Source organism: Corvus cornix, chromosome 6 (genome assembly GCF_000738735.6).
Source record: "Corvus cornix cornix isolate S_Up_H32 chromosome 6, ASM73873v5, whole genome shotgun sequence".
Taxonomy (NCBI): Eukaryota; Metazoa; Chordata; class Aves; order Passeriformes; family Corvidae; genus Corvus; species Corvus cornix.
The window spans coordinates 26,801,767-26,823,641 of NC_046336.1; the positions used below are offsets into that span (position 1 = coordinate 26,801,767).

A 21,875-nucleotide genomic window follows, 5' to 3' on the forward strand; every position below is an offset into this window, starting at 1 on the left:
AACCCCCGTGGAAACGCGGGTCTGCGAGCACAGTAGCCCCCTGGGGCTGCCCTTGCCGCGGCCAAGGCTGTCCCCTCACGGAACACGGCCGGCACGGGGCGAGCCGGCGCAGCTGCAACCCCCGGGCGCAGCAGCCGCAGGGGCACCGCGGGCGGGAGCAGCGCAGGCAGCAACGCCTGTTGCGCGCAGCGGGAGGGGCGGTGGGGCAGGGCCGGGCCGGGCCGGGCCGGGCCGGGCCGGGCGGTGCGGGGCGGGGAGGAGCCAGCGGCGGCAGAGTCGAGCCGCCCTCCTCACGTCCCCACCCAGAGGGGACCTGGCCGCGGAGGAGGCGGCGGTACCTTGGACAGAGCCGCCGCGACTGGCAGAGCCCGCCCGGCAGCCGCCTCCGGAGCTCCCCGGCGAGCAGGTACGGGCGGGCGGGCGGGCGGGCTGCGCGCCCCGCGCTTGCCGCTGCCCCGACGGCGCGGCTGCGGGAGAGCCAGGGGCCGGGGAGAGCGGGAGCGGGGACGGCGAATCTCTCGGAGAGGAGCCGAGCGAGCTCCCCTCGCTAAACTCCGCGGCTTCGGCGGCACCCACGGGGCCGCCCCTTTTGCCGCCGCCCGAGTGTCCCGCCGCGAAGGGCGGCTCGGGAGGGAAAGGGCTCCCTCGGGTCTGAGGCTTAGGAAGGTCTCGGGACGTGCCGGCGGCTTCAGGCGGAGCGTGAGCGCTCCCCGACGGGTTCGGCGCTACCATAATACCCCTCAAGGAGCTCACGGCCGGCGACAGGGCGGCTCCTGGCTCCGCTCGCAATGTCCACAGCCGCAGCAGTGCGAGCTTCACACGTGTATTCCTGACAACGCGTACATTCCTCTTAACTTCAAGCATAGATTCCTGAGAACTTTAAGCTTACCTTCCTGATAAGACTGAGAGTGAGGATGAATAGATGGGGGCTGAATGTATTGCCCCAACAACATTATATACTGCAAGCTGCCTCCCGAGTCCACCGTGTCAGGAGAACTCAAGTATAAGCACATGGGCTTATTTTGGTCCTTCTCTGCTATCTGCTAACTGAGAGATCAGTGCCTTTTGTTGTGGATTTGAGTTGCTGCTTTGAGCTGTGGGGAAGGCCACCCGGCTTCCCAGCCTGCTGTGACTCGCAGCGACCGTGCTAAGCCGCTCACCCTGGCCCTCTAGCTAAGCCAGCTGTAAATAAAAACAGCTAGGATTATTTTTTTCTTTTTTTGCCTAATAACTTTGACAATGTACCTCACAGCTTTCTAGTGAGAAACTTTGAAGCCATCTTGAATTTCTGCAGGATTTTCTCCTGTGTCAGTTTTCCTGTCCTTTATTAAGCAAATACAGGATTGGGTGTGATGCTAAGCTGTCAGCGCTTGAACCAGAGACAAAGCCTCCGTTCATCTCCGCAACAGAGAAAAGCACAGTTCAGGCTACCACCTCCAAACTCTTTATCACACTGTTTTTACAGATATGCAGGGCTGTTAGTAGTAGCATTTCCCACAGACACAGAGCCAATATAGACTTTTAGTCAGTGTGACACTATATTGCGGTTGGACAAAAAAAACATAAGGAAAGAAAGAACAAAAGTCCCAGCAAAAAGAATACCAACAAGATTTTTCCTTTGGGGAATACAGTTTGAGGGGCTCTAAAGACAAAATGGCTGCTCTGTGTTTGAATGCAGGTGGGGGGCTGAGGCCAGCCCATAAACAGCTGGGCAAGCCAACAGTCTTCCAAGAGTTACAGGACGTGTGCATTATTTGAGGTGCTTTGAACTTGCGTTTTAGGAATAGAGTGCCTGGCTAAGTGATGAGACCTGTGCCGCACACGAGAGGGAGCAGAGCAGTGCAATGGGTTAATGTGGCCTCTGCATGAGGGAAATCGCCTCTCACCTGGGTTGAAATTGTGAGCAGATGATAGATCAACACGAGTTTGCTGTGTGGCTCATTGCAGGGCCCCAGGGACATCTCTCAGCCTTATACAACCTATTTCACAGCACATGGCCCCACTGACAGCCAGTGCAGGACAGGGAGAGGACAGGATCGACACAAGGTGTCAGTGACCACATACACATTGGCAGAGCCATGCTAAAGCTGCAAGGCTGGAATAGCCAAGCTAATTCCTCATGAGAGGAATAGTCCACAGCCATCTCTGCCCGTTGCTAAACAAACCTCCTCAACTCACTTTCATACACTGTAGGGTTTAATCCAAATTGTTCTTAAAAGCTGTTGCAGAAACAATTCCAGTTCCCCGAATGTAATAATTCCAAAGACTACAGAAAAAAATTATTTTCTACAGTCAACACGTTATCTTCTATATTTTGTGTACACACAGTGCAAAGTAATTAAAAGAAAACCAAAAAACCTCTAATCCATCAAGACCTGACTGAACACAAAAAATTCACTCTGCTTTAGCTGTAATTACATATTGTCATAATTGAAGGACAATCTCTTGGTGTGGTCACTAGTATATCAGAAGAAATATTTGTGTCAGGTAGCTTATTCCTGCACGGAAAAGGAGCTAGAGGCATCTTTAGAAGTGAAAACCAGGATAAGCACAGTACCAGAGAGACAGGAGTGGAAGTATTTGCTCTGTCACAGATTACTTTTGTGGCTTTTGGCAGATTAAGCCATCTCCCTGGATAGGTATATGCTATTTGGAAAGACTGCTCTACAAAGTGGCTCAAATCCAGTGTACAGCACCCCTGCCAGTCCTCCCACAGCCTTCACAGGCAGGCTCACAGGGTCCCCCAGCCCAGACCTATGCCCCAAAACATTCATACCCTGTGAGATTCTAGGCTGCAGAGGGCAAAGGCACATCTCCATCAAGCTCCTTTTCACATCTTCCAGCATGGCACCTCACTGTACCCATGGAACAGTGCCATGAAAAACACATTTAAAGACTGTGGTGCTTTCATATAAAATGGTAAGGGGAGGAAATATAAGATCCTGATATAGAAAACTGCAACATTACTATTACCTGTGTCAATGTAAGTGCATTGAAAGAAAAGTCCCCTCTTTCCTCCAGCTAACATATAACAGTAATACAAAGCACACAGATCATGCCACAATAAATTGCAAAGTAAATTACAGTGACAAAATAAACCATGCTGAGAAGGGATCTTTTATGAGCATCAGATAGTTCTGAATAAATAAATTTATAGCAAAATGAGACAAACAGAATGTCAGAGCAATCTCCACAGGGCTCAGTTCAGCTGCTTTGAATGTTATACTTCTATTTCTCTTCAGGTTTGCATTCTGAGGCTTCTGTGTATGTTTGTGCAGGGAATACTCCCCTCGTACATTTGGTTATAAATAATGGGTACTGACAGGACTTTAAATCTTTTCTATTTCCAGAACTGAGGCATCAGGCTCCATAAGTGCACCCAAGTGACTTCAGTTTCTATCCTCAACGAAAGATACCAAAAGAAATGCAGGAATGCCTGACCTAGAAAAAGACATGCAGAAGAAAGAGAAAGATACATGCAGTAAAGATGAAAGAGTAAGTAACTTTTTCCGGGACAATAAAAAGGAAAAAAAAGATGACTTAACAACTTCTAATTCTGTAAATTAATACCATAATTGTAACCCAAGCTCTGTTCCAGAGCCAATTTCTTCATTTCAGGGAACACCAGTTATCCTGCAACAGTTTATAGTCAGGAACCTCGATCTAACACTAGTGCTTCTCATATCCAAATACACTCTTTCTCCCAACATCCTCTGAAGAATTCCAGTAAATTAAATATTATTATACAACAAATATTTTTATACTACAAAGTCAGAGATGGCATGAAATTATTCATGCTAGTACAGCACTATCAAACTATCACATATGATTCATTTTCAAGCTGGTTCAGAAGGTGCTGGGTGTGTATGCCTGTAAGTAGTCAGCCTCCAGGGTATAAAGATTTTTTCCTAAGCAGAGTCACGAACTGCACAGTAATCTTACCCAGAAAGATAGGGCTGAAGCCAGGTATCAAAAAGAAATACTAGTTAGCACATCTATTTCCACTGACCAAGAAATCAGTGACAGAAGAAATATGTCTTGACTAAACATAGCTTGAAACTGTAGAATTGCTGTTCTTTTATTTCTGGGTGTATTACAGGCTAAACTGGATTTGCATTTCCATTAGTAACAGGTAATCCTATGACACTTTTCATGAGTATCTAAAATCTTTAGTTTCTAGATAGGGAACATAATGCAGCACTGACTTTTCTGTGGATGTCTAAAGGCAGAGCTGGTATTTGAGCTCAGAGGACATTCAGTCCCTGCCTACTGCTCAGAGCACTTCCTCCACACTCTCCCTCCCTGCCTGCACTGGCCAAGGAGCTTGCAGCTAGACTAGCTTGGAGCAGCAAGTGGGACAAGGTAACTGCTAATCCTTTCTTCGCACTATGGCCTGAAATCCTGTGAAAATGAATGCCCATTACAGCAAGAGCTAGCAAAAAAATCTGAACGCTGCGTACTTTAGGAGATGGGCAAAAATCAAATTAGAAAAATAAAGCCTCCAAAAGTTTATGGCCTACACTAATCACTAATGGACAAACATAGCTGCATTAGATGACCATTTCTCAACTAGGAGACACAGCTACCTCCCTGAGCAACCATGCTTAGAGCATCACAGCCTCTTGCAATTCCCCAGCCTTTCATGAATTACCTCCTTGCTTGATTTTCCCCACTGCCCCCATAATTGCTCTGGCTTTTAAATGACTAATTACACTTCACTTGGTTAATTCTACATTAAAAAACAAAGGAAACTTAATTACGGGGACAGCATGGAACTCTTTTCTTCCCAGATACTATTGCTCAAACAGGGTAAGGATAAAGGAAGTATAAACAGAAACGTTTTATCAAGCCTTCTGGGGGGTTCCAGACTGACTGGCAGCAGAGCTTTGGCAGGGTAAAATATGGGTTTATTGAGGACTGTACATAGTCAGTAATAAAGAACAGGTAGACCAGCATATTTTCTACATCTATAATTTTATAAATACTCATATTACCAATCAGACAAGTATTAACCCATGGTTTTACTAATCATAGGCTAAATTCACTTCTTTACTAATGAAATACCTGCTCTTAAGATATTATTTTATTATTTTGTAATGTATTTGCAGATTTTCTAGAGTTTAGCTCAGAGTATTTGCTTGCACCATGCCTCTTTATCCTAGGATTTCTAGAATTTTTACCAAGGAGTATTCTCCTCAATAATTTTCCACTAGTCCCCTGCTCTATGCATTTGAAAGCCTACAAACAGTACATCTGTAGTAATCAGACCTCTCAATTTCTAAAAAAGAATAAATTAATTTAAAAATGGATGTAACATATTAATCAGCAACAAAAGAAAAAAAAAGAGGACATATTGGGAACAAGTAGAATTACTCACTAATATATATTTCTTCTTAATGACTAGGAAGTGCCAAAACTTCCAGTTCCACCACTGCAACAGACCTTACGCATGTATCTACAGTGCATGAAACACTTGGTGCCAGAGGAGCAATTTAAAAAGACCAAGGTCATTGTGGAGCAATTTGGAAGTGCAGGAGGCCTGGGGGAATCCTTGCAGCAAATGCTTGAGGAAAGAAGTGAAAAGACAATGAACTGGGTAAGCAAATGCAGCGGAAAAAAAAAAAATTCTGTGTTCCATGATGCTTATTTACAAGTTCTTTCTGATGTTCTATGTGCAATCACAGTTTTCTTCCAGCAGGTCAATGCAAACAGGGATCATTCTGACAATGAATATTTCAGACGTAATAGGCTAGATTTTTCAAGTTATGTCAAAAACCATGTCATTATTTTGTTTTCAGATCAACATTTTGTTGACATAAATATGGACATTCATTCACCTCCAGTTCAGGCACAGAAGTGTCACACCACCTGTAGGAAACGCACCTTTTGGATGCAATTTCTTCCTTTGCCTTAAATAACAGGATTTAGAATTTTTATTAGAATGAAAAATACTTTCTGATAGGGCTTTTAAAGTGCCTTGCATAGCCATCTACCCAAAGCTCTGATCCACTCCAATTATTCTGGAATGGAATACTTAATGGCAGGAATTCATCTTTTAAAACTGAACTATTATTTGCCATTCATTGTCATGCTATACCGATGTAGTTACCCTGAAGTAGTTACTTTGCCAAATATGCACATACACGTATATATATGTATATCTATCACACAGACCTTGCTTAGACCTCTGCCTTTAAAATAGTTCAGCTTTCTGCTTCCCAAGGCAGGCAAATTAAATAAGCCATAGCTAAAGCAGATTTTATCATTCCACAAAGTCGCAGTTCATCCTGCCTACATTAGCAACATTAGAATATGGCAGCCGAAAATCAGAGTTTTATTGAAGTCTTTCTATCCCAACAAGGAAAATGATTTTATGGATTCAGTGAAATCCTGCAGGCTTTTTACTGATGTCAGTGAATTGTGGTTCTCCCTTTTGTGTGACACACAAAAAAACTCCATCAACTTGCTGCTATAGTCAGGGAAAAAAGCCTACAGTGCTGTCAGTGCTTTCATTTTAAAAGCAGTGCCTAATTTCTGAACAAAATGCTGTCCAATCTTGTTTTCGTATTGTGATCATACAACTTCATGGTGGCTAAACTAACCAGCATTTAAATAGTGTTCCTGATAGGAAATAGTGTTCCAGAAGACAACTCCTCATTTGAACACTTATAGCATGAAAATTACAGAGGAAGGATGCATGACAATTTTAAATACTGGTTATTAAAATAAATACCTGATTCTTAGGATAAATCAGAAATGGTTTTATTTGGAATTTAACTTGCCAGGAGCATAGCTCTAGCATGTTCCCCTGAAGACTCCAGAGACTGTGGGGGAAGCATCTGTTCTAACAGCAATGAAATATCTCGGAGGAAAACTTCTTCAACTGATGCATGCATTTGTAATTATTTTTGCATAATTTTGTTGTTGTTTATAGTTACCATATGCAAAGCCTGCCCTCTCAGAAAGACCATTTGATCTTTTCATAAAAGCCTCCGTTTTCCAAATCATGATTCTTCAGTCTCTGCTCAGACATAAAGGAATGCAGCTACTGTTCATCTGTGATTTCAATAAAAATGGTTAGAAATTTAATGTGTGTCTGTCTGGGTCAAGAATCAGCAATCTGCATTTGTGTCAGTGGACACAGAAGGAATTCTCCAGGGGCCCTATCCACATGCCACTATCTGCAGGACCGAACCATTCAGCATGGGACATTCTTTTCCCACTCTGTCTTGCTACAGGACAGTATCTGATGGCAAACAATGGAGCATCTTGGCATCACTGACAAATATTTGAAGCCCCCCAAGAAAAGGCATCACTAGTAAAACCCTCTCTATCTCTAACTGCAATGCAAGAGTTAACATGTTGTACTCAAACATTTGCTGATTGTAGAGAGAAGCAAACAACAAAATACCCGAAGCACCACAATCTGGAGCTTGTTTAGTTTTTAATGGAACACACTGTAAATTGCCATTGATTGAGAAATAGGATTATGGAATTGCGGCTGACTTCAGCTGAGCTAAGGTCACAGAGCCCAGACTGAAAATGCTCAGCAGCTCCATTAATCAGAGCCCATGCCTGACACCAGGAGCACCAGACACTGTCCCCTCACCCCCAGACTGCTTTTCTGTGTGCTGTTTGCAGCTTTAAGATGTCATGTCCCCTTCCCTCAGGTGTTTAACTACTGGCTGGATGACATGTACCTCAACAACCGGCTGGCTCTTCCAGTCAATTCCAGCCCTGCAATTATCTTTGCTCGTCAGTATTTCGAAGATGTAAATGACCAGCTGAGGTAATGTATTACAACTTTGCAGCTTTTGCTAAATGAAAGGATATTTTAAATGTACTGCTTTTGCAAAAAGACAATCAACTTTCATTAAAAAATAAGGGCTGTAGCCATTAAAGTGATTTCCTATTAGGCCTGCTGACTGAGGGCAGTGTTTCTGGGCTAACTCATACTGATATTCAGAAAGAAAAATGTTGTTACTATTACATTTAGTGCATGAAAAAAATGTGATGGGATTTATATTTTTAAGGAATATTTACAAAGCTTTTTACTGTACGTAATTCAAGTAAACCACTTAGTGATGAAAAAAAACCCCACTAATTTCTGACACATAGTTTGAAGGAAAATAATCTTTAACATGGCTTCACTATGACTCGTAGCCACCCTGCAAACTGAAAAGGCCACGCTGGCATTAAATTGTCCCTCTCAGATGCACAAAAGGGCACCAGAAACACAGGAGATCTAAGAATAAGAATTCAGAAATCATTCTTACCCAAGAACACTGCTTCCTTCAGTCCCATCAGACCCAGCCCTGAACTCGTCTTTTTGCTTTGAGCTGTTGTGCACAATTACTATCATTTAAAAAGTGAGAAGGTAAGCACGTAGCCAAGCACAGAATATACCTCCCCAGACACCCTTAAAACAGGATTCCATTCTTCAGCCTTTGCCAAAACATTCTTCCTTTTAAAACAGTAAAAATCTACCTTCATATAGTGCAATTTTCCTCTTTGCTTTTAGCACTCTCTGGCTGCTCATTACTGAAATAATTAACTGCATGTGAATTTATGCTATTATAAAACAGCCTTGGAACCTTGAAACCAATATGCATTATTTTAACATTTTGCATAGACAGCTAATGCATCTTTTTACTTTAAACATAACTATAAATGCTTCCATTCATTACTGACTAAATTTACTGTGCACACAGCTTTCAAAAAAACTCCACTTTGCATTTTTTAATGCACGTGCTTTAACGAGGAAATATTTTTCTCAGAGCCTCCTATTCTGACACAGCACAAATGGACAGTGTCAGGAAATAATACACCTGCCCACAGCTCTGCAAAAAGAATATCTGCTTAGGACAGGAAGTACTCTAATACTGGACAGGTTATGAGTATTGATATTGAAACCCATGTGAGGATTCTATTAAATATTCAGTCTCTGCTCCCATTCTCTAAATAAGCACTTTCAGGCTTCCTCCTGTGGTAGTCTGTTTAACCATTTGAAGGGACTGTCTCTAGTATTTCATATTTCTCTTGACATGAATTAATTTAGGTTTTGGATGGGGGCAGGGAGCTCTTCTTGCCAAGCCAGAAGACTTTCTCTCCTTATGCTGTGTCATCAATCATTCAGGCTTTCCTCTGTCTCCCTGAAACAGCCCAGTGTTGCCAAATGACAAAGGACTGATGTTACTTCTCTCTGCTACTTGCAGGTTTGCCGCCAATCTCATTTCAGGAGTGCAGGACTACAAAGCTTTACTGGACACGTAAGTAGCTTGGAAGGAGAGCTTGAGTATCCACAGGGCTTCTGATTCAAGGCTGCTCTGAGAACAAAGTCAGGCTGTATTGTACCTCTCCACCACTGGGAAGGGCAGGGGCTCCAGCATGCTTCAGGGCAAGTGCTTCAGCAATTTTCTATGCCCTTTCTGCTGTATTCGTGCAGTGTAACAGCCTGAAGAAGGATCCTTTTTGATGGCTGACAGTCATCACTCCGACAGGCACAGCGCAGCCCAAAAGGACACGCACAATTTGCCTAACAGAGTCACTGAGAACACAAGAGAAAGCTGGTGCTCCCCACACCAAAGAGCATCGGCACTGTGGTTACACAGCCTGCACACCCTTCCTGGAACTCTCCACATACTCCACTTAGAACAACACTGTCCCACCTCCCTCCCCCCAGAGAAATAACACATCCCAGCAGGGGAGGGAAGTCTCACTACAGACAGGCTGGCTCCGTAGCTAGGAAAAACAAGCTACTGATGCTCTTGTTACTTTCTGAATAAAAACACAGGGGAAATACATGATTCTTCAAGTCCTGTATATATTATGCACCTGTACATGGAAATAAGTGATACAGAGAATTTGAGAGTTGGGAACTAAAGTGAACATCCCTGGTTTAGAACTGCAGCAGTTCTAAAGACATGGTTAACCAAGATAAACTAGCATAAAACATTATCCCTTATCAGCTGTATGAGACTAAACCTCCTTGCCTGCTTCTTCACTCCTGCCTCTGACAAGTTGGAAGCTTAGTCCTCTTTTGCTGAAGGAAAATCTCTGCACTGTAAGATCTTCCTCCTGCGGTCTCTGCAGCCTCTCCCGACCAGTAGCACCATTATTTCCTGCTGCAGTGTCAGTGGGGTATTTTACAATCCATAATCATAATTGTGACTCTGATAACTTTTTTTTTCCTGGCCACTGAAGAAGCCTTTTAAGAGATGCTGGTTTCACCTGCCTTCCAATCAAAAAGGAATAGGTTTTCAGCACATATTATTCCATAGGTCTAAGTTAAAATTAGCACAAAAACAAGGATCTGTAGAAAACAGAAATTCCCTCTGTTTTACCCAAGTCATTCCTGTTTGTCAGGCAAGGCCCTCTCACACATTCTCTAACCAGTCAGCACAGTACAGGGCTGCTGTGATTTGCAGGGCATTTCATCAGTACCTTTTTTCAAGGTGCTGGTCTTTCCCAGCTGTTCTGCTGACTTCTGTCCTGCCAAGCTTCCGGGATGCCATCTAGGCAGGCTTCCTATACACAGTGCAAAGCTGCTTGTGACCTGCTATTTCCATTTCCACTAGATGATAATACAATTGCTTAATGAATATGCATGAAGCTGCCAAGAATGATGTATTTAACTTTGGTATGGGAATTAATCTATTTCCCTTATACTGTAATCTCATTTTATTATTCAATTTGTGTTATACCTGATCTAATTGTAACAGAACAAAGGACAGATTAGATTTCTTTTCCTTTCTGTCTCTCTCCCCTCTTTTCCTCTGGCTTTGTTTTTCTCCTTCTCTGCAGCCATGCTTTACCTACTGATTTTTCTCGTGGACAGCTGTCTGGTCATCCTCTCTGTATGAAGCAATACTATGGACTCTTTTCTTCCTATCGTCTTCCAGGACGTACCAAAGATACCCTTGTGGCCCAGAAAAGCAATGTAATGCCAGAACCAGAGCACATCATTGTTGCTTGTAACAATCAGGTAAATTAGTTTTCTTTTTTAATACCTTTCTGTATTTCTTAATTTGCTTAAATTCACTCCAGAAGAGCCTAATCTAATCTCTGTTCAGAAATGCAATTAACATGCTACGTATGAGCTCACTTCTTACCAAGCATTTGTGGTCAATATTTCCAAAATATGCTTCTGCAGCATTTTTGTCCTTGGCCCACATTATGTTCCAAGTACAGCAATGCAGAAAGGAGGAATGTGGCAGAATTCATTTGCTTTCTTTTTCAAACAAAAATGTTTAATAAACAGAGATGAAACCACAGAGAAAAAAGAATCCTATTAGAGTGCATTTGCTGGAAGTGCTCTTCTCTTGACAGTCAAGTGTTGTCACACAATGCATGGCAACTATACCACCATCATACCTATGCATGGCATAGACACCATGTAGGGGCCCTAAGCTATGCCTGTAGAAGTTAGCACAGGTGCAGGCAGAAATACTGAAGTGTTAGAGTGAATATGCCCCAACCAGTAATTGCCAGGGAGCAGCAGAGTCTATTTTCTGGGCATCGTACCTTATAGTCCAGCAGTACTGGAGCCATGCCTGCAGGCCCTCTTGGAATGAAGAGGTAGGTTCCAGTGAAGTGCTTTCCACTTTTCTGGGAAGTGCAGGAAATTTTCTAGATTCTCTAGGTTATGTTTAAACAAATAATACCCTGAAAATTATTTACTTACTTCCTGATTTTCTCTCTCCAAGTTTTTTTAAGCTTATTCAAATAGTGTATATTCTATTTGAGTCCAGTACACAATATAAGTCCCCTATGGCAACTGGCATTACATTGGTGTTAAAACACTGGCCATTCCCCAGTGCTTTTGTGTTCCATTGCCTGCAAGCCTGGCTCTCCAGGCAGGACTTCAGCATCTCAACACCTACCCAGGTGACAGCAAAATGTTGGACCACAAAAGGTCCAACCCACCTCTGACTGATCTTCTGACTTCTGTCATTTTTTTGCAGTTTTTTGTTTTGGATGTTGTCATTAATTTCCGTCGTCTCAGTGAGGGAGATCTTTTCACTCAGTTACAAAAGATAGCAAAAATGGCAGAGAATGAAGAGGAAATGCTGCCTCCAATTGGCCTGCTGACAACAGACGGAAGAACAGAGTGGGCAGAGGCCAGGATGATCCTTATGAAAGGTTAGCAGCAGCAATCCCAGCTTTCTCCTCTTCATCATCTTCCTTCTCACCATCAATGACTTTTTTTGCTGAGAGCAAATATCACAGCAAACACAAGACTGAATGTGCAACCTCACTGCTGAATTTTTCCAGAAGTAGGAACTCAGTATGTGTAAGATGTGTGTTGCCAGGGGAGCAGCAGAAATGGCTCGACCCTTTGGCTGTGTATGTTTAAGTGTTATGCCATGTAATAACTCTCACTCCATTCTTTGTTTTTCATCACGTAAATTACATCACATCAGATTTTGTCATTTGTCTCTTTCTTCATATCCATTTTGTACCAATAGGAATGATGTATCCTCTTAGCTTTTGGCAACTATTTGACATTATTGATCTTATCTAACAAAAGGATATGAAAGTTAAACACCTACTGAATCTAGCTCTATCTAGCCAATGGAGAAGGTACCAGGGCTGATTCAACCAATTCTTAAGTAAGTATCTAGGAAAGATGACACCAGGTATTATCTGGGACCGCTCTCTCTCTCTTTTCCAACAGGCAGCATTTAGCTGTCTCAGATTCTGGACTTGAATGTCAAACTTGGAAACAGATGAAAATAAAGAGTGGGGTTAGTGACCTCTATCACATCACACCTTGTGTGTTTTACGCTGAAGCTAAGTGATATAAATACATTCTTTTTGCCATTCTACATGTCTTAAGTATTTACTTTTTCCTCTTGAAGAAAACATTAACTCATCTCTATCTCCAGCTCAGCAATGCTACAGAAAATATTGCTGTTTTACCAATGCCCTGGAATATTCAAGAGTTGCCAATAGTCTCAAAATACATTTACCATGCTAAGGAAGATTCCCCTTTTCTTATTCAAGTTTATCTGTGCTTATAAAAACTTAGTATAGACACACCCATACACACACACACAGAGTCCTGGCCATTATTTCAGCAATACTACATAGCTCTAGCCTCATCTTTAAGCTTTCCCTTCCTCGTCCCATCATTTCTTTTTAAAGGAAGAGACAAAAAGATAACTTATTTTAATGAAAATTGAGGTAAACACCTAATCATTTATTTTCATGCCATACTAAGTAAAACAGTCAATGCCTTAACTTGCAGCAAAATTATCTTAGTTAACCTACATCATCCAAAAGAAAAACACAAAAAGAAAAATCAACAAAAACTAGCAAAACCCTCTCCATAGTGTTTTTAGATTGCCTGGAATTTACCAAAATATTCATTTTAATCAGGAGGCAAACCAACTCAGTTATGCAGCTGAAAAATGCAGATTCTGCACCAGTAAATCTCATAGCACCATGATGTGAGCCTTCTCTAATCTAAGCAGGAATCCCATCCCAGACCATTCATGTTAGCAGAGCTCCTCTATATAGGTGAATGCATTGCTGTTACACATGGATAAAAGATTATTAACAGCTCTCTTTCTTTCTTATCTGTGGTGGTGAAATGTTCATGCAACAATAAATAACTGAGGAAGAGAAAACCTGGGAAGCAGTGTGGGTGAAAGGGTCACTCCACAGCTGGTCTGTACTGGACAGGGCAAGAGAGGATGCTTCAGAACAGGAAACCTGTGCAGTGCATTGCAGAGGCTATGAAGGAGCTATAGCCATTGGCCTCCCTAGACCTGCAAGTAGAGCATAGGTCTTCTAGGTGAGAAAATGTCCAAGATACTGTAATAAACCCAGCCATCACTGATTTATAAACACATTCAGTATTGTAACTGCCTTCAGGCTGCAGAACTAGCTCACTCAGTTCCTAAGTACAGGAAGGGAATTCTGTATGAAGCGACTGGCTACAGTCCCATGCATACTAATCTGAATTTGATTCAAAACTGTCTTCTCATATTTTCCTTTCTAAAACCAAATCAAAAAACCCCAACTAACCAACACTTGGCTGGCCAATTCAATGCAATTGTGCATTAGAAAGGAAGAAATGTCTTGTCAGGGCTTTAGGCTTGGTCTTAATCTTTTCTGTTTTAGCTCTTCCTGCAGATATTTTCCATCCCAAGTCATGGTTCATGAGTTCTTGTGCAATTCATTGCCTGCTTCACATGATAATTTTTCAGTGTTTGATCAGCCCTCTGGATATGCCTGTTTCCTTCTGTAAAGGCATATTTCCCCTACTTTTCTGTTTCTAGCAGAGCTTAATTTTATTCACTCTAATACCTAGGCTCCAGATACCCTGAAGCCATATGTCAGACTAAGGGCTTCGTATCTGTCAAAGATGTGTGGGTAGCAGCCACAATGCAATATATATAAACCTATCAAACAGCGTAAAGCAGAATGCTGAGCAAGCTGTGAGCAGTTTGTAAATCACTGTCCAAGCTGGTTTTCCTCAAAGGTGCCTGTCTGCAAACACCAGAAGCTGCTGTATACGGGGCAGCTTCCATTCCATTCCAAAAAGGATCTTTTCAGCCTTTGCATCGAGGCACCCAGACCATCAATAAAAAATACCACGATTATGGTCAGCCCTGCAAGTGTGAGATACTAGAAAGCTTTACAGCCAAGTGGACAGGGATGGGTCTTCTCTCTTATAAAGCTTCTGAATGCTTTTGAAGACACTCAGAAGGGGCTCTGGTGTTCACATTTTGCAGGACAGCAACCTCTCTACATGCCCCATCGAACACAATCTCCTGGCTCAAGCCTTTGTAGGAGCTGGCAGGTGCTCCAGCTGCTTTCCCTAGGACTCCGCTTCTGTTGGCAAGGGGAGACAACACACTCTGCACTCCACCAGGTCCCCAGGGAGCCTGCAAGAAGTCAGGCTGACCATCTCTGTCCCTTGGGCTCCTGGCTGCTAATGCTGCCTCGCAGGAGCCACCAAACAGCAATAGGCAGTACCTTATCATAGCCTGCAAAAGGCCACAGCTCCCCCTCTTCCTTCTCATCCACTGCTATCCCTTGCCTCTCCTTCTCTTGACACATTTTTAATTTCTTGCATATTTGGTCTCTTTTTCACTACACAGTATTTGGAGAATGAAGCTGGAGGGTAACAAGCATCTGGTTTTTTCTAGCTCCTGACTGTCCTATGTTACTCCTTCTGGAAAGGTGCATTATTTCTTACTATGAAAAATGCTGTTCTTTCAGAGAATCAAGTAGTTTACATATTTGCAAACCTTAAAAACATGCGCATATTGAAATGTACCCATACTTGAAATGCAAATCAGAATTGCTTAATTTTAATTTTTCTTTCCATTCTTACAGCTAAAGTAATTTTCTGAATTGAGCACATATTTGTTGAACTTAGCCTAGACTTGAAGTAAGTTTTGATCAATCTGAATTCATATCTTTTGTTGAGAACATTCTGAAACATCATTGTGAAAAATCATTTACACCACAATCTAGCAAAACCATCAGATGAAAGCTGATCTGTTAAGAACAAAAGGAATTTTATGTTGAAGCTTGGAAGCCCTTTTTCCTTTGATCTTGTTAACAACCATATAACAGCAATTAATAATCTTGTATGTTTTTAAATGAAATAAGTTCTTGTTATAGGTTGCACACTTCTATCTTTTCAATGAAGAACTGTATTATGTGCTCACAATTAAATATCTCCTATGCTTCAAACTGAGAAATAGTTTAGATACAAACAAACCTTTAACCTTTGTAATATTTGAGTTAGACAAGCTGAGAAGAAAAAACCAAAACTCATAAATACGCCATAAATAAGGAGGAAAGCACTGAGGACAAGGTAAAAATACCTCCAATAGTCCAACCATATAAGCAAGAGTGTCGTGATAGGGAAAAGGAACAGAAGGAGATCCACAAAAGCCCATTTTATTCAGCTATACACTAGTGACAGGAGAGCAGTGTAATGTGGCAACCCATGATTTTGGCAAAACCATGTTCAAAAACTAAACCTCAAAACCTCAACTGAAGATGTTTCTTCATGTGATGTAGGCATAAGCTAATGATCAGGGACAGGAGAGACAGGAGGGTTTTAATACAATAAGACAAAAACAACATGGGCCCTGCTGTTCCTTGTTCTGAAAAGGGTTTTCATGGGAGAACAACACAAAAACACTCTCAGCTCTGCTGTTTCAGAGCAGAATACTGCAGCAATAGCGTGAGCTCTGAAATTTTCTGTTTTCCCCCTGTCCTCTGTAACTGTTATATATAAAATAAGTAAGCAATGCTGGCTTTAAGAGTAAAATAGATCTATTTTGTAATATAATTACTTCAGGAAATGAAAGGCAGAAAAAGAAAGTGGTTATTATTGAATCATGTGAGAGATACACAGTTACAAAAGTTAACACATGAATTAATGCCGTGGTATAATGCTCCCTCGCACTGAGATGATCTGCTGCTGAGAGAAGCTCTGCAGACACCAGCTCACTGCAGGGTCAAGGTCAGATCTTCCATGCTCTCCAAGGCAGAGGGTTCCCCATCCAGTGTTGTACTTACAGGTAAGAGGATGTGAACATTTCACTCTCTTATCCCCAGACTCCACCAACCGTGACTCTCTGGACATGATTGAACGCTGCATATGCCTGGTGTGCCTGGACAGCCCCAGTGGGGTGGAACTCAACAACACAAACATGGCATTTCAGATGCTGCATGGAGGAGGCTACCATAAAAACGGGGCCAATCGTTGGTATGACAAACCTATGCAGGTAAAAACCTTACAGCACTGTGACATTACTTGCACGTTGCCTTATGGTGGGGACCATTTAGAGTCAGGTGGGAGAAAGAGGGGAAGGTGGTGTCAGCATCTACCTGGGCAGGTTTGGTGTGAGCAAGGGTGTCCCTTGCAAGGCAGGGGAAGCAGGGACACTTCCACCTTTTCCAAAGCTGCCCTTTGCACTTGAGGAGATAATACAGATATAGAGATGTATGAGTAGGTAGACACTGGATATAAAAAAACAATGCATTTTACTACACTGAGTCAAAAGAAATTAAAATGCTGGCCTAATATCCCAGAATGAAAAAGAAAAGCACAATATTTTTCTCCATTTCCTCTTCTTACACATTTTCCCGACATCCTAGAGATGCAACTGCTTATAATTTGGCATGTGTTTAAGTCCTCACTTAACAGACTGTTTACTCAATTAATGACATCCTTGTTGAGACTTTCCTTAAGTCTTGACTTCCCCAGCCTTTTTCCCAATCAGATTTTGGTTGTCATATTTTAAAGTGTTGCACTGTTATTTCCACGCTTTGCAATAGACCCAGAGTGAAGTGATGTATTAATCTCCAACTGTCAACAATGTTGACAGCTTATGAAAAATTGAAAAAACCCTGACTGATCCATTGCTTGCATAATTCTTGTTGTTCTTGCCATATCTAAGAACAGCAGCATGAAAAGAGAAACCCCTAAAATAATTTCACTTGCACCAACTTACCCAGAAGCAAATACATTTCAGTAATCATTCCTGATTAATGCCACTGCAAATGACATTATTAGCAGACTCTTTTGAAGAACAAACCATTTGTCTTTAGTTAGAACCCTGTTATTTGCAGGGTCAAGTGTTGAGATATTTCAAGCAGATGAGAATAAACAACATTCTCTTTTTGTCTACTATCATAAAGTAGCAGAAAGCAAATTAAATTGCATAGTGTCAGAGAGCTTAATCTGTCCAGATGTATTCAGGCCAAAATAGTTTAAAGGTGAAGAGAAATTCTTAGGGAAATAAGATCCCATTTCCTTTTATGCAAACACAGATTATGTAGGAAGCCATTCTCACAGTAGGACTTGTTCCTTCTCTCCAAATTCTTCTTCACCTTTGCAGTAAGGCTTCAGAAGATGGCCAGGTGAACTTTTTGCATCATGCCCACTCTCTGAAAACCTCATGGAAAGCAGGGAGGCAGGATGTGTGTGATACAAATGTGCAAGAGAGAACTAAGTGGGTGAAGTCCAGCCAAATGCACTTCAAAACAAGTGTGGGGAAAAGCCCAGAAAAAGGACAGGAAAACTGCAGTATTGTCCTAGACATCTGCTTTTGTATGAGATGCAGAAGTAACAATTTGCATGGGTGTATCACAGAACTGGAGTGCAGTAGGTTGTTACCAGCAGAGAGCCATGTGCACACAATGAAATTAAGAATGAAGACAAGTAAGAGGGAAATGAAATGAAGAAAGCATCTCAAAAAAAAAAAAAAACAAAGGTTCAAAATAAGCTATGAGAAAGCTATCAAATAAGGATGAGTTTTGTAATAAATAGGGATCCTAAGGATTTCCCAGATACAGATGTTTTACTGCCCTCAAAAGCAGGAGAACCCTGGCCTGTCTTTCTGCTGATGGGTTTTCTGTACCATAAAGCAGATGCTAAATCAAATTTTCAGATTCCATCAGGAATTGCTAAAATTTACATTCTCACAGGATTCAGTCCAAAACAGCAGCATGAAAGGGATTCAGTGCAACACCTTTCACAGGACAAGCAAGTCTCCTGCAATAAGTCTGTAAGTCACCCACTTAGAGACCCACATAGGGCAAGGAAGCTCCTGATATGAGCAATAAGAAAACCACAGGGGAACGGTAACACCTTTGTCAGGTTGCCTTCATGGATAACTTATCCAGGACGTGATTTATTCCCTGTATATGTTGCACCTGTTCTTTTCCTTGTTTAGTTTGTGGTAGGAAGAGACGGACTGTGCGGCACTGTGTGCGAACACTCCCCTTTCGATGGCATCGTAATGGTGCAGTGCACCGAATACCTGCTCAGGCACATGTGAGCTCCCTTTCTGTACATTTTATACCCACTCCAGCCCCTGGGAAGCAGTAATTTACCTGCTAAAAGAGCAGTGTTTAACGAATGGATTATTCCTGTGACCTTAACGACTTCTGTCTCACATACCAACAGGAAAGAAAGTTCCAAGAAATTACTCCGAGCTGATTCAGTGAGTGAGCTTCCCGCCCCACGGAGACTAAGATGGAAGTGTTCCCCTGATATTCAGATGTATTTGGCATCAGCAGCAGAAAAACTCCAAAGGTAGAACAGATGCCTCATTTTTCTCAGCAGTGACTGCAAGCTGGAACACATTGTGTGCAGGCATGGGCTCCCTCCTAGGGGGCCTCCTGTCTTCCTGCTCCTCCTCCTCTTACCAGGCTGCACATACCTAGCATCTCTCTGCAGGATAGGACCCTTATGGGCTGGAGCTACTTGTCCGTATTCAGGAATTGCTTTACCATTTTTTCCTTCCATGTAAATGCTAGGAAATCTAAAAACCACTGCAGAAACAGCTTACCCGTACTTGCACAGGATGCAAACAATGCAGGGCTTCTGTTTTTGTGGATGTCTTTTATGGGTTTGAGCTGACTCAGTCTGAAGTCAGGGTGATAGGGGTACATATAGGGGACAGTAGAATACAACTGGTTTGAATAAACAATTTGAATTTAGCAATCTCATTTGTTTACATTCATATTGCTCCTACAGAGCCTAGTTTTTCTGACTCTGTTTCCAGGCTGTCAAAGATTTGCATGATCTTTGGGGTTGGGGGCGGCAATAAGAATTTTTTTTCCCTCAACACTCAGGCCTGTGATCTCTCTGTAGGGAATTAACACATTGTCTGCATGATCAGCACTAAGTATGTCCAGTGTGGCTACATTAGATAAGAACGCAACGTGGCTAGAAAGATACATAAGAGTGAGAACATTCAAGATGCAGTATAATTCCTTTTTGTTTTTAAATAAAGGTAGTAGTCCTCTAAATTGAATCTTGCAAAGAGCTTAAGGCCTACATCAGGTTCTAAACGCACCCAATTCTCACACCAGTAAATCTCTCAGAAATTTGTCAAGAACAAAGGAGACCCTTAGGGGTGGAAACACTAAGGTTGGGGGGAAGTTGCCAGGTTTTTTGTTTGTTTTTTTTTTTTTTTTAAAAAGGGTGTCTTACTTAAATGAACAGACTTGAGTGCCATAGCTAAGGCTGCAGATAACAAGCCTGGTGTAGAATCTGTATGAGTAAGTTACTGACTAGGAACAAGTTACCAAGACCAGGACTGTCTGCAAGCAGGAGAGCAGGAGGCCACTCACCTCCAAGATGCTACAGTCAGGAAAAGCTCTCTGGGTTTTATTTGCAAACAGGAAATGGGACAGAATATGGTTTAGTGGTGAACAAGGTAGGGTAGGTTAATGGTTGGACTTGGTGATCTAAGAGTTCTTTTCCAACTTTAACAATTCTGTGAGATTCTTACATCTACTCTTGCAATAACTGCCTTCTGCTTGTTTTCCAGGGTAGTGGGAAATCTGGATTTTATTGCCTACAAGTTTGAGCACTATGGAAAGGAATTTATTAAGAAACAAAAAGTTAGCCCAGATGCCTACATTCAAGTAGCACTTCAGCTGGCATTCTACAGGTAAGGTTAATTCAATTCATAGGAATAAGGTACGCAAGGCAGTGGCTTTTTATACAGAGGGTCCATTTTCTTCCTCAACATTCAAACAAATGCCTTTTGCATGGAAATGAGTGACCTTGCCTAATGGCTGTTGGACAGACAAGATGGAAATTGATACCTGGCTCTGAGAGAGAATACTCTTTTTCTTCATTCCCTTTCCCTGTTCTTGCTGTACCTTCCCATCCCAGTGTCCCACACATGCCATTGCCAGCCAGTACCTTCCCGACAGCTGTCCCTGTGCTTGGCATAGAGAAGGTGAGGGAATATGGCAGGGATGGCAGGGCTATCTGTAGCAGCAGCAGCTGGGGAGCCCAGGTCCCTGGGGCAGAAGCACCACTGCCTTGCCACTGTGGGTAGCTTGGGAGGAGCCATGGCAGTAATCACACATGCATCTCTGGCACCACAGGCTGAAAAGCATCCACAGGGGAGAAGACTACAGCAGCATATCAGACTAGAGCTCCTACACAGAACAGTTACTACTGCTGTTCCCTTCTTCACAGGCATCCCAAGATTTGAGAATATCCCCTAATTTCCATGGTCTTATCAAAGTTAAAAGCTCCTTTCTACATTGCCAGAACTCCAGGCTAGAGATGGGTTGCCCGGTTTCCTGCAGAACAGCCTATTACACAAACAATTCTTTAACACATCAAATTAAATCCCAGAGTGGTCTTTACCTGGTCAAGACCAGAGATGCTTAACACATTTCATGTACTCCATGAACATCTGTTGAACATCCATTTTGCATATTCCATTAATAAAACTTCAACAATGACCTAGCCCAAGATTTTCATCTGGATCCCAGCCATTATATAAATCCCATGTTTGCAACAAAAACCTTAGGGGACAGTTATGCTCTGAGACCACCTGCTTCAACTGAAAGACATAGTCTGTCTCCTGAAGCAAGGAATAGTAGCTGTATACCTGGACCCAAATTAAACAACAGTTTTCATACTCTGTTGTAATCGCTATGTGGGTTTTCATTCCAGCTCACAAAAAACACCCTTTTAGTTTTCTGCTTTTCACTCACACAGTGCATTTTCTCTTGTTTTAAATAAAACATATTTCAAGCCCATAAGTAAATGATTAATTACACAATTATTTTATTATGCAGTACAAATAAAACATTCTGTGAGATCTTTCAGTAAATTTTAGTTTTACTAGCCTTGTTTTTACACAACAAGTCATTTTTTTACTGGCAATGCATAACTAAAACATATACAGCTGTATGCAGCTCTTCATATTAGAAAGGAGTGAGCATCCATCTTTTTTAAGTTTCTTACAGAATTCTATCAACATTAAGATGAATACCGTGCAAGAAATAAAAATGTGGCTGTAACAATAAAATGTACCAAGGCTATATTTCTCTTAGTCTTTATGACTATTTGAAACTGATTATTC

The 21,875-nt window shown here is 42.0% G+C and overlaps 1 protein-coding gene across 1 annotated transcript in view; it reads left to right on the forward strand.

Annotated features, from left to right (window-relative positions):
• The first annotated feature begins 277 nt into the window (after nucleotides 1-277).
• CHAT (choline O-acetyltransferase) overlaps nucleotides 278-21,875 on the forward strand; it is a 30,691-nt gene continuing 9,093 nt past the window's right edge. Inside the window, exons 1-11 of the mRNA XM_039554401.1 lie at nucleotides 278-406; nucleotides 3,351-3,495; nucleotides 5,405-5,596; nucleotides 7,671-7,789; nucleotides 9,216-9,269; nucleotides 10,804-10,984; nucleotides 11,964-12,141; nucleotides 16,588-16,757; nucleotides 18,711-18,811; nucleotides 18,944-19,072; nucleotides 20,316-20,438. Of these exons, the coding sequence (XP_039410335.1) occupies nucleotides 3,433-3,495; nucleotides 5,405-5,596; nucleotides 7,671-7,789; nucleotides 9,216-9,269; nucleotides 10,804-10,984; nucleotides 11,964-12,141; nucleotides 16,588-16,757; nucleotides 18,711-18,811; nucleotides 18,944-19,072; nucleotides 20,316-20,438 (1,310 nt within the window). The 5' untranslated portion in view covers nucleotides 278-406; nucleotides 3,351-3,432. The remainder of the gene's footprint in view (nucleotides 407-3,350; nucleotides 3,496-5,404; nucleotides 5,597-7,670; nucleotides 7,790-9,215; nucleotides 9,270-10,803; nucleotides 10,985-11,963; nucleotides 12,142-16,587; nucleotides 16,758-18,710; nucleotides 18,812-18,943; nucleotides 19,073-20,315; nucleotides 20,439-21,875) is intronic.